The sequence below is a fragment of the Erythrolamprus reginae genome, chromosome 7, assembly GCF_031021105.1.
Source record: "Erythrolamprus reginae isolate rEryReg1 chromosome 7, rEryReg1.hap1, whole genome shotgun sequence".
In the NCBI taxonomy this organism is placed as follows: Eukaryota; Metazoa; Chordata; class Lepidosauria; order Squamata; family Dipsadidae; genus Erythrolamprus; species Erythrolamprus reginae.
In genome coordinates this window covers 10654726-10669529 of record NC_091956.1, presented here as the reverse complement: position 1 = coordinate 10669529, position 14804 = coordinate 10654726, and the positions used below count along the sequence as shown (strand labels likewise).

The window sequence follows — 14804 nt, the reverse complement described above, 5'->3', positions numbered from 1 at the left end:
AGTTGCCAAATTTGTGTTTTATACCACACAGAAAAACTTAAAATATAATAGGTCCCAATATGCTATAATAACAACTGATTGTTGTACGTTTGGTACTAGAATATATAGCTTTTTGCAGTTCTCTCTCAAGAGAAATTCAACTTTATATCAATAAAAGGTTATCTGCCAAAGGACGTTAAAACTCCTTTGAGAAATACAAAAAGTGGAACTGAGGTAAAAGATCCGTTTAATTTACAAACATCAGTAAAGATACTGATACTGGTCCAAATTAGACAAAGAAACACCATATTACACATGTACAACTATAAAAGAAATTATAGCCCCCTTCTTTTTATTGTATAAAAGAAATTAAAGCCCCCCTTCTTTTTTTTTTAACATGATTTACTAAAAAAAAAAAAAAGAGCAACCCACTGTAAAGAATTATTACCAATTCTATATTATACTTAGCAGCAAAGTGTTAACAAAAGAAAATATTTGGGCGTTTAAAGTAGTTTTAATAATGGGGGGGGGGATGTAATACAGCCTCTTTTATTCATTTCAAAAGGTATGAAATTCCAAGGGAACATTAGTTTGAAAATATCTATCTTCTAGTGTCATTTTCAAGACATAATTTCATTTTCTGAAAAAGTAGCGTATACGGGGAAATCACACTTATAACATTTGCCACCTATTTGTAAAGACAATTTCCTCATATATTACAAAGACTTGAGAGATGCCATATTTTCTTGTTATAATGAAAATAATAATCAGATCATTTTGCAGCTTCTGGTCCTGTGACGATACACCAGCTGTCAGGTGCTGCAGTAAAAAATATTAACCCAGATCAAATCTATTTATCCCGGGAGAACATCCTATATTAGTCCTATTGCAAATATCCTGATTTTTAAGTTTTCCTTTCTCTCTCTCTCTCTTTAAAAACAACAACTGAAAATACAAAAATATCAGGACAAATATAAATTAATATATATTAAAAGCATTGGAGAAAAAAAGTAAAAAGATTGGCCTAAGACGTTAAGTACGGTGTACTTTTGATACAATAAATATTTCTCAATAAACAGAATACTGTATAGAGCTGTTGAAGGATTCATAGAAACAGAACTCCGCATTATATCTAATTTTTCTCAACAATAATCTATTTTTATCATTTATATTACAAAAAAGAAATTAATACTGTAAGAAGGTGGGTAAATTATTTCTTTTTCTTCCTTTCTTTCTTTGTAACATGCTAACGTTAAAAAAGAAAACGTGTTAGAAGGTCTTAGGATAATTGTGAATTAAACAAAAGCTCTCGTTTTCTCAACTTTTTTTTTTTTACACTGTACAAAATGCATCATTTTTTTTTTTAAAACTTGTAAAAATTGATCCCTTCCATCCGAGAGAGCCCTCGATCTCGGTCTCGCGAAGGAAATAAAACCGAACCGTAGTGAAGCTACTGTATAGTTGAAGTACATAAAAATTAAAACTTTATATTCTCTCTCATCCATACAAGGATAAGACTGAAAGATAATGGAGCAAAGGGCTTCGCTTTATCTTCAGAAATCGGGTTAAAGAATGCCGAGTGTTAAAAAGAGTGAATCTTTCCTATCCTGATTGAAATTTTTTTCTTTTTTTACATATACATATTTCCTTCTTCGAGTCCTCGGAGCTTCCATAAGTCTCTTTGAGCACTCGTTTTTCGATTTATTATTATTTTTTTTGTAGCTAAAAGAAACAGTTCTTTATTCTCGTAATAAAAATAAGCCTGTGTTCTGTATTTTACAATATATATCCGCTACAAAGCCTTGCTTTAGTCCGAGAAATGGCTGATTTGTTTTCAGAAAGAAACGAGCGTGGGTGGAAAAAGCACGTTATTTTTAAGAGAGGCACTGGGCGCAGCCGCATTTGACCACTTTCTCCACCTCGCCTACGAAGGAGGAGCCGTCGGTGCATTCAAAAAGGTATTTCCTCTTTTTGCTTCTCAGCGGCCTGCAACACTGCCCGTTCTCGCAGCCTCCTTGGCACTCGAGTCTCAAAACCTTCTCGGCCGTTTGGCACGCGGCGTAGCCTTGCTGCTTTTGGACGTAGTCTCGGACTCGTTCCTCTCGGCAAGCGATTTCTGCAAAGTGAAAAAAGGAAGGAGAAGCTCCAGATGCATCCAACTCAGAGCGGCCACTAAAGATCCCTTTGTGTTCTGCTCTCCTTTCAGCTTAGAAAACGAACAAGCAAACTGAAGGGTCGCAATCTTGAACACCCAGTTCTTATCTAGAAAAGTTCATAAGTAGAGGCATTTGTAGGTAGAGGTACCACTGTAGTACAGAATGCAGCCGCGAGCGCTGTCATAGGTATGCCTTGGTACACCCATATAACACCTATACTCTGCAAGCTGCCACTGGCTTCCTATTAGTCTCCGGGCACAATTCAAGGTATTGGTCATTACCTATAAAGCCTTACATGGCTCAGGGCCAGACTATTTACGGGACCTTCTCTTGACACATACCTCCCAGAGACCAATAGGAGCACACAGAGTTGGCCTCCTCCTGTCGACGAAGCTATGCAGGTTGCCGGGGCCATGGGGGAGGGCCTTCTCTGTGGTTGCCCCGGCTCTATGGAACCAACTCCCCCCGTTGTTTGTACTGCTCCCATCCTATTGGACTTCCATAAGGTCATGAAAACCTGGCTCTGCCGGCAGGCCTGGGGGGCCATGAACTAACAACTGACAGGGCCACACTGTATGAATGGTGTGTATGTATGGGATTATGACTGTTTTAATATGGGGTTTATAGTTTTTGATTATATTCAACTTCTTTTTATTGTCCGGTATCTATTTCTATTTTTATTATTATTGTGAGTCGCCCTGAGTCCTTCAGAATTGGGCGGCACAGAAGTTGAATAAATAAATAAAATAAATTTATAAACATACCAATATATCATAGATAACGCTGCAGGTGTAATGACAGAATCCTAGAGAGTTTACAGGAAAGCCTTCATCAGTTAGTGTTTTGATGGTCCCAGCTAGCATGCCCATTCCTTTTGATGATATCATTCAAGCCTACAAATCCAGGCCTACCTGAACTGCAAAGCCTGAGCAAAAATTCACCCTAGCCTAACAGCATAATGTGAAATAAGCACCCATGTGCAGATTTGGTCATACCTGGGCATGCCCAACCATATGGCCTTTGACCTACAAGGAATACTGCAGGAAACAAAGAAACAAATAATGAAGGGGGGGGACCCGAAGTATTCTGCACTTCACTGGCTGCTGATCGGTTTCCGGTCACAATTCAAAGTGTTGGTAATGACCTTTAAAGCCGTAAATGGCATTGGGCCAGAATACATCCGTAACCTCCTTCTACCGCACGAATCAGTGGCCGATAAGGTCCCACAGAGTTGGCCTTCTCCGGGTCCTGTCGACCAAACAATGTCGTTTGGCGGGCCCCAAGGGAAGAGCCTTCTCTGTGGTGGCCCTGGCCCTCTGGAATTAACTCCCCCCAGAGATTAGAATGGCCCCCACCCTCCTTGTCTTTCGCAAATAACTCAAGACCCACCTTTGTCGCCAGGCATGGGGGAGTTAGGATATTCCTTCCCCATGGCCATTACAAGTTATGTATGGTATGTTTGTGTGTATGTTTGGTTTTTATAATAAGGGTTTTTAGTTGTTTTATTAAATTGGATTGTTACATGTTGTTTTTTATCATTGTTGTTAGCCGCCCCGAGTCTGCGGAGAGGGGCGGCATACAAATCCAATAAATAAATAAGTAAATAAAATTCTCCTCTAGAGGATTAAAGCTGACATGCACACCCTCTTTTTGCTGCTGATTTATATCCAAACTTGCAATGCACTATAATTACTATGACAAGAAAATTGGGAAGGTAAATCTGTTTCTTTAATACAAAAATACATATCCTCTGGGTTTTGTTTTGTTTTTAACAGGCAGATGGTTTCTTTCACTGTTTGGAAATGTTTGAGCCAGCATGGCATTTCATTTATTAGACTTAAATATTATTCAATATGTTATTTAATAGAGACTCCAATCCCTTAGGGGCCATAAATTATCCAGGCATAAAACCAATTTAAGCCAGGAATGTTTACATCAGTAATGGGTTGCTAGCCGGTATGTGCCACAATACGCACCAGTAGCAAAAATGGAGTGCGAAGCTCCAGGTGACTGGTTGGCGGGTGCACACATCCGCATGCGCAGGAAGTGAAATCTCGCGAGAGGACACACACTTGTGAGAGATTTTGGTGATTTTCTTCTTCCGCACATGCGTGGAAGCAAAAAAATCACGGAAATCTCATGCGGCCATGCATCTTCTCATGAGATTTCACTTCCTGCCTGTTGTGTTTGGGCCTGGGCCAGCCGTTGCTCCCACAGATGGGAGAGACGCGGCATAAAGTGAATGTGAAAGCCTGGCTGACAGCCAGGAAGATGTGGCAGACAGCCAGGAAGATGTGGCAGACAGCCAGGAAGATGTGGCAGACAGCGCAGGGGATTTGGCATGCAGTCCCTCAGACAGTCTTTCGTCCCTGGGTTCTTCTGCAGATCAATATATTGATCTGTGTAGCTGAAGAGCTATGCAAAGAAGGGATGGATTGAAGGAGTATTACAAGTCATAGTAGCACCTGGGCTGGGTATGGTTCTTATACTGAGGGCTGGGTGTGGTTTCCTTAATGAGGGCTAAAGGTATAAAAGGGAACAAAGGCACAAGGCAAACTGTGGCTGTTTATCTGTGTTATTTTGTGGTTCCTGCTCTGAAGTTTCTGTTCCATGCCTTTGGAGTTTTCAACCCAGCTTTTTCAGACAAGTGGGAGGTGAAAACTCTGGGACTTGCTGTTTGCTCCAAAGATTCAAAAGGACTCCTGAAACGTCTTTGCTCATTCCAGGTTGTCTTTGTTTGTTTTTTTCCTGTGTTTTTGTATGCGGCTGAAGTAAGCCTTGCACTATCATTGTTTTCGGACACTAAGAACTGTTTTGAGTGACCCTTTTTTGTTTATTTAATACAAGTTTGCTGATTAGCAGAGCACGTGTGTGTTTGATTTCTTTTCCTTGGACTGTTACGCATTGCCTGAGCCCAGTCAGGCAGAACACTGCCCATGCGCAGAAGCCAAATCTTGCTCAGAAGCATGCGTGCATCTGCCAATCACCCAGAGTTGTGTGCGCATTGCACCAGCAGCAGCGGTAAGTACATCCTATTGTAATCCCATGGATGCAGAATGCATAAATACCAGCTCTAGAATGAAAGAGAAAGAGAGACAGAGGAGAGAGAGCGAGAGAGAGAGGAATGACAGGAGACATATCACAAAAGTGGAAACAGGGGGTTCACGTCACCCTGTTTTTTATTCTTCTCACCTGAATAATTCGATGTGATAAATCAGTTGAAGATGAGAGGTCAAAAGTAGAATTTGGGAGAAAACTAGCAGCAGAATCATTGGTTTTGACTTCACAGTTGCAGGAGGTAGAGAAACAACAAATACAGAAAGGTACAGCAGATATAAGGTGGCAGTTTAAATATAGCTTCTGAAGAAAGAGAAAAGTTTTTATAGCAAAGTCTTCGAAAGGAAGAGGTAAGAAAAACCTTCCTGGTTTTTATGGTATCATTTAAAAAAGCAAAAAAACGAAAACCATCCTTCTCTGAAACTTTCTCATTCTGTTAAATCACCTAGCCAAAAAGCTGAAAATGTACTAAAAAATTTGTTGCTAGATGAAAGAAGATAAAGAAGAAGAAGAAAAAATTAAATTTCGAAAAGAAAATTGTATCGTGTGCATGCGGAATGAATTTTTTTTAAAAAAAAAACCTCTTTTTTGGCTATTTAGATAAAATGAGGACTTTCCCCTTTCTCATAGGATGGTAATTCCCAACCTGGGGGTCAGGACCCCTTTGAAGGTCAAACGACCATTTCACAGGGGTTGCCTAAATCAGTGTTTTTCAACCAGTGTGCCGTGGCACACTAGTGTGCGCGAGACATGGTCAGGTGTGCCGCGAAGCTCAGAGAGAGAAAGAAAGCAAGAGAGAGAGAAAGAGAAAGAAAGCGAGAGAGAGAGAGAAAGCAAGCAAGAGAAAGAGCGAGAGAGTGAGAGAGAGAGAGAACAAGAGAGAGAGAAAGAAAGCAAGAGAGAAAGAAAGAGAACAAGAGAAAGAAAGCAAGAGAGAGAGAGAGAAAGAAAGAGAGAGAGAGAAAGAGAGGGAGGGAGGGAAGGAGAGAGAGAGAAAGACATAGAGGTAGGTAGGTAGGGAGAGAGAAAGAGCAAAAAAGAGAGGAAGGAAGGAAGAGAAAGAAAGAGGGATGGAGAGAGAGAAAGAAAGAGGAAGGAAGGGAGAGAAAGAGGGAGAGAGAAATAGAGCGAAAGGGAGGAAGAGAGAGAATTTTTTTGTCCAAACTTTTTTTAGCCCTCCTCGCCCCGCTCAATGTGCCCCAGGGTTTCGTAAATGTAAAAAAATGTGCCGTGGCTCAAAAAAGGTTGAAAATCACTGGCCTAAATAGACCCTGGGAGAAAAAGACACATTTTCCCCTGCTGTTAGGAACTAAAGCTTCTATTCTGGCGCCTCGGAACATATTTTTACAATCTGACCAATCGGGCGTTTACAGTGGGGGTGTCCCTCTGGCCTTCCTGCCAATCAGCTTAAAGCTCTGTTGGGAAAATTGGTGCTAGACCAGCGGTGGGCTATTAGCAGGAACGTTAAATTGGGCTCGTAAGTGCTTGTGGGGCCAGCGCGATTTTGCTTCTGCACCTGTGGAGGTGGCAAAATCGCGCACAGAGCCACAGGTGCGCCCACGTTTCGGCAAGGTTTTTTTTGCTTCTATGCATGCCGAAACACGTGAGTGATTTTGCTATCTCCAAAGTTGCAGAAGCAAAATTGTGCTGGTCCCACAAGCACTTACGAGCTGCTGTGGCGACCGCAATTTAGCGTTCCGGCTAGTAGCCCACCACTGCGCCAGATTTATGGTTGGGGGTTACAACAACACGAGGAACTGTATTAAGGGGTGGCCCGTGGCATTTGTTGTTTTTTTAAATATATTTTTTATCAAATTTTATTACAACAAACAAAAAAAATACTTAAAGAAAAAGTGCCCAACACCAATAAACCCCACCACCATTTAGGGGGTTAAATTATTTGTAATAAGTTTCAATTTCTTCCTTAGTTCCGGTTTACGTTTCTTTACATACAAAAAGTGATTGGAATTTATTTTTCACATTGTCGTCATAAATTCTACTTAAGATATAATTTTTCACCTTATTCCATCGTGCCATCAGCTTCTCCAATTTATTTTCATCAAAGTTATTTAATCTTATTTCCATAATTTCGAAGTGGATGTGGTCCACCATGTACCAGTACCAATTCTGGATTGTCCATTTATTGCTATCCTTCCACCCTAATACCACTACTGCTTGAGCGCTTTCCAAAGCTGCTGTTTTGATTTCTTTAAATTCTCGTAATTCCCCATATTTAACTAGTGTAGCATTTGAAAGGAGACCAAAGTCTCAGCCGATCGGGGGACTCACCTTTACTGCAGCCCTCCCCGGTATATCCGCCGTGGCACTCGCAATATGGTTTTCCAAGGCCTGAAAGCCTGCACTTGCCATGTTTGCATCGGAGGGTCTGGCAGGGGTGAGACACCTCTCCGTCTTCCTCGCAGAGGACGCCTCCGTATCCCTGCAGGCATTGACAACTGTATGAGAAGGCATTGATTGGCAAGCAGGTACCATGTACACATCTACAGGGGAGACAAGCCCAAGAGAATAAGAACACATTACTCATCCGACCGCAGGCTCAGCGACACGAGCGATAAGGGGACCGGGCTTGGAAAGATGGAAGGCACTTGGGAGGTCGTGTAGTCCAACCCAGGCGGGGGTTCCTTTTTGCCGGCACTACCAGGATGCTCCCGCCCACTGACGTGGGCTCATGCTAGCTCAGGAATTCTGGGAGTTGAAGTCCACCTGTCATAGAAGAGCCAACTTTGCCCTAGACCATTTCTGACAAATCACTATCAGCCTCTTCTTGGAAGCCTTCAGTGATGGAGCAACCATAACTTTTGAAGGCAAGTCCTTCCGCTGATCGACTGTAAATTTTAATTTAATTTAATTTAATTGATTTATACATGCTGCCCAATCCCATGGGACTCCTTAGTTCTAGAGTTGCTTCTATCTTTGCTGAGTTTCCTTCCATTGAGTTTCATCTTGACTTCTGGTGCTTTGGGAAATATGTTGACCTCTTCCCCTTTGTAGGAGGCCTTCAAATGTCGGAACAGTGCTGTGACGACGCCTCCCCTGAAATTGCAGTAACTCTCTGAGACGTCATGAATCAGCTTGAGAGCCTCTGATTGACAGGAAAGGATGAAGAAAGCCCTGGGATTGGGAAGTGAGCCACTGTAGATGTGTAATGGGAGACCAGAGTAGACTATCACAGGTCATAAATTCTGCTTTTCTCAAGAAATGGCGACACAGAACCCACGATCAACACAACTGTTGCATGCATTAGGTCATTTGAATTCATATAAATACAATACAGGTAAGTCCTTGATTGACAACAGTTCATTTTTTTATATAATGGGGTTTTTAGGCTTTTAATATAAAGTTGCTATTTTAGACTTTTATATTAGATTTGTTATGATATATTGTTTTGTCAATGCTGTGAGCCGCCCCGAGTCTACGGAGAGGGGCGGCATACAAATCAAATCAATCAATCAATCAATCAATCAATCAATCAATCAATCAATCAATCAATCAATCAATCAATCAATAAACAAATTTAGCATTGGACCAGATTATTTACGAGACCGCCTTCTGCCTCATACATCCCAGCCTCCTCCGGGCCCCATTGGCCAAACAATGTCGGCTAGGTATAGGTATAACAAGCAGGAAGAGGGAGATTGTGATCCTGCTGTGTAGAGCGCTGGTGAGACCCCATTTGGAATAATACTGTGTCCAGTTCTGGAGACCTCACCTACAAAAAGATATTGATAAAATTGAATGGGTCCAAAGATGGGCTAAAACAATGGTGGAAGGCCTTAAGCATAAAACTTATCAGGAAAGACTTCATGAACTCAATCTGTGTAGTCTGGAGGACAGAAGGGAAAGGGGGGGACACGATCAAAACATTTAAATATGTTAAAGGGTTAAATATGGTTCAGGAGGGAAGTGTTTTTAATAGGAAAGTGAACACAAGAACAAGGGAGAACAATCTGCGGTGAGTTTGGGGGAAAGATCAGAAACTACGTGAGAAAATATTATTTTACTGAAAAAGTAGTAGATGCTTGGAACAAACGTCCAGCAGTCGTGGTTGGTAAATCCACAGGAACTGAATTTAAACATGCCTGGGACAAACATAGATCCATCCTAAGATAAAATACAGGAAATAGTATAAGGGCAGACTAGATGGACCAGGAGGTCTTTTTCTGCCGTCAATCTCATATTTTTCTAACACACATGCATACCATTCAACAAAATGCGGCCATGACAGATGTCAATTTCATGGCCCCCAGGTCTGTCGGCAAAGCCAGGTCTTCACGGCTTTGCAGAAGGTCAGTAGGATAGGAACAGTACTGACGTCGGTGGGGGAGTGGGTTCCATAGAGCCGGGATGGCAACAGAGAAGGCCCTCTCCTGCGGTCGCATCAACCTGCATTGCTTAGTTGACCAGGACCCAGAGGAGGCCAACTCTGAGCTCTTATTGGTCTCAGGGAGGTGTGTGGCAGGAGGCGGCCCCGTAAATAGTTTGGCCCTAAGTTATTTAGGGTCTCCGATCAGCTGGGGTTCGGCACTTCCCCAGGAGCCTTCGCGGGGAGCAGCTGTCCCATCCGATGCTGGCTCTGCCCTCCGCATCTGAGTCAAAATCCAGACGTTTGGCAACTGTCTGACGGTCGTAAATATGAGTCAGTTGTTGCCCAACGTCTAAATTGTGATTGGAGCAAAAAATGTTCTAAGCAAACCCTCTATCTAATGTCGCATATAATAACTGCAGCCAGAATATCATACGCCCAAATGTGGAAAAGGGAAAAGATTCCATCGGGAAATAACATTATTGACATGATATACAAATGTGAAGAGACGGACAAAAAGACTAACGATATGGAGGGAACAAAGGATAAAGAATCTAATAAGATATGGAATAATGGGTAAAAATGGATCCAAGATAGAAATAAAACAGAATAATACAATGTGTTAGTGTGCATAAAAATAGATATACACATAGTGTTGATTTAGACAATAGTCACAGGTGAAATAATTTTCATATGCATATCTATCTTTTTATCTGCTCGGTTTATTGATACTTTCATATATTTTTACTATTTTGTCCTAATTACTTTATATACAGCCATTACAATCTCTGGAACGTTCAAAAATTTATTAAAAACTACTAAAATTAACTAAGCTTTCGTTAGTCCTCTACTAATGTTGTCAGAGTGTTAAAATCTCCATTGAAGACAGTTGATTTTATATATAGTGTTCCCTCGATTTTCGCGGGTTCGAACTTCGCGAAAAGTCTATACCACGGTTTTTCAAAAATATTAATTAAAAAATACTTTGCGGGGTTTTTCCCTATACCACGGTTTTTCCCACCCAATGATGTCATATGTCATCGCCAAACTTTCGTCTGCCTTTAATAAATATTTTTTTAAACAAACTTTAATAAATAAACACGGTGAGTAATAATCTAAATGGTTGCTAAGGGAATGGGAAATTGCAATTTAGGGGTTTAAAGTGCTAAAGGAAGGTTTGTGATACTGTTCATAGCCAAAAATAGTATATTTACTTCTGCATCTCTACTTTGCGGAAATTCGATTTTTGCGGGCGGTCTTGGAACGCATCCCCCGCGAAAATCAAGGGAACACTGTAATGCTGGTAATGCTGATTTTATATAATATGGCTACCTAAAGAAAGGAGGAATAAGAACAAGGGGGAGAAAGTGGTGATTAGCATACCCCAAGTATTGCCTCATTACTGTACTCTACCCCCTGGGGAGAGAAAGAGGCAATACGCAAAGGATAAAGAAGGAACAGCAATTCCACCTGTATACATGACTAAGCCAGGAACAACCAAGCTAATCACAGAAGGGAAGGAAGAGTGTAGGCCTGTGACGCGGGGAACGAGCCAATTGAGCAGCATCATATAAAATCAACTGTCTTCAATGGGGATTGTAACACTTTGATGACGTTAGTAGAGGGCTAACGAAAGCTTAGTTAATTTTAGTAGTTTTTAATAAATTTATAAACGTTCCAGAGATCGCTTGCCTTTTCGTTTATAAATACACCCGGAACTAGCATTTTTAGGACAATTCTTTACATGCATGCAATGGAAATGGGTTATGATCTGTAAAAGCCAATTGAGATGTATATTAATTCTTCTCTCATTTTGTAAAAATCAATAAATAAACATTGAAAAAAATAAACTGTGATCCCGTGCCCACTGGATCGTGAAATGGCTGTATATCCCTTCGTTTGTTGCCCGTGTGCCTCCAACGGGTCACTAAACGAGGCCATGTAAGTCGAAAGCCCACCGCCCTTAAAAGGGACCTGGGTCCCATACTCACTTGTTCCCCAGGCAGGGGCTGTTGGATTCCTGGTCGCAGAGGGGGCCACTCCATCCTTCCTCGCACTCGCAGGTGAAACCGGAGGGGCTGGTGGCGTGGCAGGTTCCGTGGAGGCACACGGGCTTCAGGCAAGGCTCGCAGCCTGGGAGGATCCCCACTTGCAGTGGGACGTTCCGGAAATCCTGCAGCTCGCTGTTGATGAAGAGATGGCGGAGGCAGCCACGGAAACTGGTGGCGTTCTGGCCTGGAGGCTGGTGCAGGGCGGCCGCGTTTGCCTTCTCTGGCATCCCTGGGGATGGAGAACACCATTGAACAGAAGGGACGCCTCTGATTGACAGGCTCACTTAAAGGAACCTGACTCGCTACAGAAAGTATCACCGTTTCCTCTATCTATCTATCTATCTATCTATCTATCTATCTATCTATCTATCTATCTATCTATCTCTCTCTCTCTCTCTCTCCCTACCTACCTACCTACCTACCTATCAATCATGGGCTTTCCCAAGTATGCCCATGTTTCACCAACACTCCGCAGTCTGCATTGGTTGCCGATCAGTTTCCGGTCACAATTCAAAGTGTTGGTTATGACCTATAAAGCCCTTCATGGCATTGGATCAGAATATCTCCGGGACCGCCTTCTGCCGCACGAATCCCAGCGACCGGTTAGGTCCCAAAGAGTTGGCCTTCTCCGGGTCCCGTCGACTAAACAATGTCATCTGGCGGTACCCAGGGGAAGAGCCTTCTCTGTGGCGGCCCCGGCCCTCTGGAACCAACTCCCCCCAGAGATCAGAATTGCCCCCACCCTCCTTGCCTTTCGTAAACTTCTCAAAGCCCACCTCTGCCGTCAGGCATGGGGGAATTGAAATATCTTCCCCAGGCCTATATAATTTATGTATGGTGTGTTGTGTGCATGTTTTTTAAATTATGGGTTTTTAACTTTGTATTATTAGATTTGTATTGTACATTTGTTTCTATCACTGCTGTGAGCCGCCCCGAGTCTACGGAGAGGGGCGGCATACAAATTTAATAAATAAATATCTATCCATCTATCTATCTATCTATCTATCTATCTATCTATCTATCTATCTATCTATCTATCTATCTATCTATCTACCTATCCTTATCACCTTGAGGTTCGACTACTGCAATGCTCTCTACATTTGGCAGCCTTTGAAGAGTGTTCAGAAACTGCAAATTGTGCAGAACACAAATGCACAAGCAGTCACGGGCCTTTCTAGACCTGCCCATGTCTCTCCAACACTCTGTGGTCTGCACTGGCTGCCAATTGTTTTCCGGACTCAATTCAAAGTTATGACCTATAAAGCCCTACATGGCATTGGACTAGATTACTTGTGGGACCCCCTCCTGCCGCCTGAGTCCCAGCGACCGGTCAGGTCCCACGGAGTCGGCCTTCTCCAGGTCCCGTCAACCAGGCAATGTCGCTTGGCAGGACCTAGGGGAAGAGCCTTCTCTGTGGGGCCCCTGGCTCTCTGGAATCAGCTCCCCTGGAGATTCACACTGCTCCCATCCTCCACGCCTTCTGCAAGAGTTTTAAGACCCTCCTATGTCACCAGGCTTGGGGCCATTAGACCTTAGCCCCTGGCCAATGAATGATTGTATGGTTGCTACATGAAAGGGTGTGATTGATTTTAATATAACCAGGGATTTTAGATAGTTATGTACTTTTTATTTAATTATATTTAATCTTATTATAGCCCACTGTTTTTATATGTTGTAAGCCACTCTGAGTCTTTGGAGAGAGGCAGCATAGAAATCCAATCAATCAATCAATCAATCAATCAATCAATCAATCAATCAATCTCTCCTTATTTGTTTATTTATCTATTTGCTTATTTATTTTTTCATTCATTTACTTTATTTGATAATGGAATCACTGTCATATGTAGTAAGTTACAGGATAGTTACGATGCACCCAATGTCTTTTTTAAATGTTTGTTTATGTTTATATTTAAATAAAGAAAACTTTTTAATAAAAACCCCTTTTATTTATCTATTAAATAAGAGTCGGCAAGGAGTTGGGGGGCTTATAAATGTAATAAATTAAATTACCATAAATTAACAATCTTCCCAGCCCTTCTCTTGCAGGCTCTTTCACTGTTACTCTCTGCAAAGAATGTTTTCCAAGCCCTAAATCTTTGCAGGTTTTTTTTCATTGCCCTACTTCCAATGTTTCTTTCCAGCCCTAACCAGGTGCTAATGATTTTCCCAACACTTACTTGCTTGCAAGCTCTTTCATTGTTACTCTCTCTGAGTAAGTTTTTTCTAAAGCCCTAACCAGGGGATAAAATAATGTGCTGAAGCTGACCAGACTAAGGACGCTAGCCAGATGATTATCTGGTAAGCAGATTCTTTTCCCTGTTTTCCTCCCTAAAAACTAAGGTGCCTCTTATACTTTGAAAAATACGGTACAGTGTTCCCTCGATTTTCGCGGGTTCAAACTTGCAAAACCTCTATACCACGGTTTTTCAAAAATATTAATTAAAAAATACTTTGCGGTTTTTTCCTCTCTACCACGGTTTTTCCTGCCCGATGACGTCATACATTATCGCCAAACTTTCATCCACCTTTAATAAATATTTTTTTTAATAAACTTTAATAAATAAACATGGTGAGTAATAATCTAAATGGTTGCTAAGGGAATGGGAAATTGCAATTTAGGGGTTTAAAGTGTTAAGGGAAGGCCTCTGATACTGTTCATAGCCAAAAATAGTCTGCTTACTTCCAAATCTCTACTTCGCGGAAATTTGACTTTCATCGCCGATCTTGGAACACATCCCCCGCGAAAATTGAGGGAACACTGTATTTTAAAAAGTGAGAACTACTGTTCTTCTCCCTTTTCACCCAACTTGTGTTTTCCAAGAAGCCAAAAGCTCCCTGGAGCAGGAAGAACTTACCTCCAACATAAAATGGGGAGTCCAAATTCAAAGTCGACTGCTTCGACAAGTTGGTGATGGTTTTGGTGTTTCCTCCATCGATAGATAACGACAGAATCTGGTCCATGACTAATAATTCCACTAGGTGGAATTTCCCATCGTTGATGGTCTCGACACTGCGGAAGGCAAAGCATTTGAATTTCATAAATATTAGTCGCTGCGGTATTCCAAATGTGAACTTATGTGTTCTTGTGTTCACTTTCCTATTAAAAACACTTCCCTCCTGGACCCTTTAACATATTTAAATGTTTCGATCATGTCCCCCCTTTTCCTTCTGTCCTCCAGACTATACAGATTGAGTTCATTAAGTCTTTCCTGATACGTTTTATGCTTAAGACCTTCC

At 41.7% G+C, this 14804-nt stretch overlaps 1 protein-coding gene across 2 annotated transcripts in view; it reads right to left on the bottom strand.

The window, feature by feature from the left end:
- Positions 1-209: 209 nt before the first annotated feature.
- The window catches only part of SLIT2 (slit guidance ligand 2), a 284549-nt gene continuing 269954 nt past the window's right edge, over positions 210-14804 (bottom strand). The window contains exons 33-36 of one of the 2 annotated variants that reach the window (XM_070756973.1): positions 14423-14577; positions 11508-11796; positions 7482-7693; positions 210-2095 (exon numbers count right to left, since the gene is read on the bottom strand). In XM_070756973.1, coding sequence (XP_070613074.1) covers positions 1854-2095; positions 7482-7693; positions 11508-11796; positions 14423-14577 — 898 coding nt within the window. In that variant the 3' untranslated portion in view covers positions 210-1853. The remainder of the gene's footprint in view (positions 2096-7481; positions 7694-11507; positions 11797-14422; positions 14578-14804) is intronic. The other variant, XM_070756974.1, reaches the window with a different exon arrangement.